The 5,000-nt window shown below is 34.4% G+C and overlaps 1 protein-coding gene across 2 annotated transcripts in view; it reads right to left on the bottom strand.

Moving 5' to 3' along the window:
* Positions 1-5,000, bottom strand: part of LOC133609869 (retinal-specific phospholipid-transporting ATPase ABCA4-like) — a 600,088-nt gene that overhangs the window by 526,424 nt on the left and 68,664 nt on the right. For both annotated transcript variants that reach the window (XR_012050540.1, XM_061965894.2), the window contains exon 10: positions 1,944-2,083. Coding sequence is in view for 1 of the 2 variants with exons in the window: in XM_061965894.2 (XP_061821878.2) it covers positions 1,944-2,083 (140 nt within the window). In the remaining variant the exon portion in view is untranslated. The remainder of the gene's footprint in view (positions 1-1,943; positions 2,084-5,000) is intronic.

Here is a 5,000-nt window from a genome sequence, read left to right as displayed (position 1 = left end):
ATGGGATTGTGTGATCCTGTTTTGTCTCCCTGTAATGTTTGTCTGCTCTTGAATGGGATTGTGTGATCCTGTTCTGTCTCCCTGTAATGTTTGTTTGCCCTTGAATGGGATTGTGCTGAAAATCTTAATTTCTCCTCGGGATTATTAAAGTATTTCTGATTCTGATTGACGCTTGAATCCCTTAGGAGCGATGGACGGCTGACTAGCGCTTATACAGCGGCAAACGGCCTCCGTAGCCCCCACTCCCTCTCCTCTGTTGCAAGTTTTGTTGATTCTATGTAACATGTTTATGTGTGCTATGGCTATGAGTTTTTTTCCTTGGCCTCAGTCTGGACCCCCTCCCTGGAGTCCAGCATTTGACTGAATATTTTTATTACCTGTTTCTCACCATTTTTTGTAAGGGGCGCCGGAAGTTGGCAGACCCGTCAGTGATCCTGTTCTGTCTCCCTGTAATGTTTGTCTGCTCTTGAATGGGATTGTGTGATCCTGTTCTGTCTCCCTGTAATGTTTGTCTGCTCTTGAATGGGATTGCGTGATCCTGTTCTGTCTCCCTGTAATGTTTGTCTGCTCTTGAATGGGATTGTGTGATCCTGTTCTGTCTCCCTGTAATGTTTGTCTGCTCTTGAATGGGATTGTGTGATCCTGTTCTGTCTCCCTGTAATGTTTGTCTGCTCTTGAATGGGATTGTGTGATCCTGTTCTGTCTCCCTGTAATGTTTGTCTGCTCTTGAATGGGATTGTGTGATCCTGTTCTGTCTCCCTGTAATGTTTGTCTGCTCTTGAATGGGATTGTGCTGAAAATCTTAATTTCCCCTCGGGAACTAATAAAGTATTTCTGATTCTGATTCTGATTGACGCTTGAATCCCTTAGGGGCGATGGATGGCTCCCATTTCCTCCCCTCTGTTGCAAGTTTTGTTGATTCTATGTAACATGTTTATGTGTGCTATGGCTATGAGTTTTTTTCCCTTGGCCTCAGTCCGGACCCCCTCCCTGGAGTCCAGAATTTGACTGAATACTTTTTTTACCTGTTTCTCACCATTTTTTATAAGGGGCGCTGGAAGTTGGCAGACCTGTCAGCGATCCTGTTCTGTCTCCCTGTAATGTTTGTCTGCTCTTGAATGGGATTGTGCTGAAAATTAAAATTTCCTCTCGGGGATTAGTAAACTATTTCTGATTCTGATTCTGATTGACGCTTGAATCCCTTAGGAGCGATGGATGGCTGAGTAGCGCTTATGCAGCAACAACCGGCCTCCGTAGCCCCCACTCACTCCCCTCTGTTGCAAGTTTTGTTGATTCTATGTAACATGTTTATGTGTGCTATGGCTATGAGTTTTTTTTCCTTGGCCTCAGTCTGGACCCCCTCCCTGGAGTCCAGAATTTGACTGAATACTTTTTTTTACCTGTTTCTCACCATTTTTTATAAGGGGCGCTGGAAGTTGGCAGACCTGTCAGCGATCCTGTTCTGTCTCCCTGTAATGTTTGTCTGCTCTTGAATGGGATTGTGCTGAAAATTAAAATTTCCTCTCGGGGATTAGTAAACTATTTCTGATTCTGATTCTGATTGACGCTTGAATCCCTTAGGGGCGATGGATGGCTCCCATTTCCTCCCCTCTGTTGCAAGTTTTGTTGATTCTATGTAACATGTTTATGTGTGCTATGGCTATGAGTTTTTTTTCCCTTGGCCTCAGTCTGGACCCCCTCCCTGGAGTCCAGCATTTGACTGGATATTTTTTTTACCTGTTTCTCACCATTTTTTGTAAGGTGCGCCGGAAGTTGGCATACCTGTCAGCGATCCTGTTCTGTCTCCCTGTAATGTTTGTCTGCTCTTGAATGGGATTGTGCTGAAAATCTCAATTTCCCCTTGGGGATTAATAAAGTACTTCTGAATCTGAATTGTTCCTTGCAAGCGCGCCTACTCTGATGTTCTTGTATTAGCAACTTACATTTCTTATGATGGTTCTGACGGCCGGTGAGTCGGGGGCGTAGAGGATCTTGCCCATCAACATGGGCTTCAGTGAGTGCCACACGATCCTGGTGGCAGGGTTGGATTCCAGCTCGCTCATCAGATCAGTGCAGAACTCAGCTGGAGGGCAAACGTGAAGATAATGTGAAGCATGCATTCCAATGTCATGACACAATAAGGCATCAGTGTCACTTTATGCAAGCATTCTTGCAAAATGGACTAAAACCTGCAAATGGATGACTTTAAAGACAGATACATGCTGACCAATGAACCGTTTGGGATTTTGTCTGGTCTTTAAGGCAGGGAGAGGTCCCCAACCTTATTTGTACCAGGCACAGAGCGGACTTTCAGGTGTGTCAGACAAATAAAGCAGAAATAAATGCACGAAAAATATAACACACTAAATTCTAAATTAGTGGGATCTTGTTTGTTTTTGATAAAAGTTAAAGTTAAAGTACCAATGATTGTCACACACACACTAGGTGTGGCGAAAGTATTCTCTGCATTTGACCCATCACCCTTGATCACCCCCCTTGGAGGTGAGGGGAGTAGTGAGCAGCAGAGGTGGCCGCGCCCAGGAATCATTTTTGGTGATTTAACCCCCAATTCCAACCCTTGATGCTGAGTGCCAAGCAGGGAGGTAATGGCTCCCATTTTTATGACGAGATGGTCCCCGGAAGGTTGATGGTATATACCAGGGGTCCCCAAACTATGGCCTGCGGGCCGAATTCAGCCCACAGGAAGTCCCAAGTTATTATTTTTATTTTTTTATTTTTTTAATCTTTCCTTTGTAATCCATTTTCTACCGCTTGTTACTCTCGGTGTCTCCTAGCCGCTCAGGCAAATCATATTGTCTAAAATTGAATTTTCCCATCGATATCGTGACAATGTTAATTGATGTTAAATGACAAAACGGATTATAAAGACAATGTATGTATATATATATATATATATATATATATATATATATATATATATATATATATATATATATATATATATATATATATATATAAAATAAATGCAAAAATAATAGTAGAAAATGAACAAATAAAATGTAGATTTTTGGGGGGTCAGGGGGTATTTTAATACTGTAAATATAACTAGTATAGTGACCTTCATGTCAGATATTTAATCCATTTTAGTCATAAATAACTGAAAAAATAATAACAAAATGAATGAAATAAAATGTTGATTTTTTGAGGGGGAGTATTTCATTACTGTAAATATAACTAATGTAGAAAAAAATATATATATATATATACACCGGTATTCTTCTTTTTAACCTTGATGTCAGATATTTAATCTGTTTTGGTCATAAATAAAAGCAAAGTTAATAACAAAATGAATCAAATAAAATGTAGATTTTTTGGGAGGGGGGTATTCCATTGCTGTAAATATAGCTACTATAGAAAAAAATATGCATATATACTTTTTTGTTTTACCTTGATGTCAGATATTTAATCAGTTTTAGTCAAAAATAAATAAAAAACAGATTTGTTTTGAGGGGGAGGGGTATTTCATTACTATAAACATAACTAATATAATAAAAATATATATACTTTTTTTTGTACCTTGATGTCAGATATTTAATCAGTTTTAGTCATAAATAAATGAAAAAAAAAACAACAACATAAAATACAGATTTTTTTTAAGGCGGGGTATTTCATTACTGTAAATATAAGTAATGTAGTAGAAAAATATATACTTTTTTGTACCTTGATGTCAGATATCTAATCAGTTTTAGTCAAAAATAAATGCAAAAATAAATAAATTAATAAAATATAGATTTATTTTTGAGGGGGGGCATTTCATTACTATAAATATAACTAATATCGTAGAAAAATATATACTTTTTTTTGTACCTTGATGTCAGATATTTAATCAGTTTTAGTAAAAAATAAATGCAAAAATAATAATAGAAAATGAACAAATAAAATGTAGATTTTTTGGGGATCAGGGGGTATTTTAATACTGTAAATATAACTAATATAGTGACAATGTATATACCTTTTTTGTACCTTGATGTCAGATATTTAATCAATTTTAGTCATAAATAAATGAAAAAAATAATAACAAAATGAATGAAATAAAATTTTGATTTTTTTGAGGGGGAGTATTTCATTACTGTAAATATAACTAATGTAGAAAAAATAAATATATATATATATATATATATATATATATATACACCGTTATTCTTTTTTTTAACCTTGATGTCAGATATTTAATCTGTTTTGGTCATAAATAAAAGCAAAGTTAATAACAAAATGAATCAAATAAAATGTAGATTTTTTGGAGGGGGGTATTCCATTGCTGTAAATATAACTAATATAGAAAAATATATATATATATATATATATATACTTTTTTTAACCTTGATGTCAGATATCTGTTTTGGTCAAAAATAAATGCAAAAATAATAACGAAATAAATAAAATAAAATGTAGATTTTTTTTTTGAGGGGGGTATTTCATTACTGTAAATATAACTAATATAGAAAAAAACAATATATATATATATATTTTTTACCTTGTGTCAGATTGATGCCAGATATTTAATTGGTTTTAGTCATTAACAAATGCAAAAAACAAACAAATTAAAATAAAATGTAAATTATTTTTAGGGGGGGTATTTCATTACTATAAATCGATAGAAAAAATAAATATACTTTTTTTTTTAACCTTGATGTCAGATATTTAATCTGTTTTAGTCATATATAATTGCAAAAAAAAAATAAAACAAATCAAATAAAATGTTTGGTTTTTTTTGGGGGGGGGGGTTGATTACTGTAAATATAACTAACATAAAAAATTAACTAGTTTTTTTTTCCCTTGATGTCAGATATTTAATCGGTTTTAGTTATAAATAAATGCAAAATTAATAACAAAATAAATAAAATAAAATGTAGATTTTTTTCAAGGGGGTAATTCATTACTGTAAATATAACTAATATAGAAAAAAACAATATACTTTTTTTTTATTTTTTTTACCTTGTGTCAGATTGATGCCAGATATTTAATTGGTTTTAGTCATA

This window comes from Nerophis lumbriciformis, linkage group LG07, assembly GCF_033978685.3.
Source record: "Nerophis lumbriciformis linkage group LG07, RoL_Nlum_v2.1, whole genome shotgun sequence".
Lineage (NCBI taxonomy): Eukaryota > Metazoa > Chordata > Actinopteri > Syngnathiformes > Syngnathidae > Nerophis > Nerophis lumbriciformis.
Note: the sequence above shows the minus strand (reverse complement) of the source record. Positions and strands in the feature narration are given on the sequence as shown.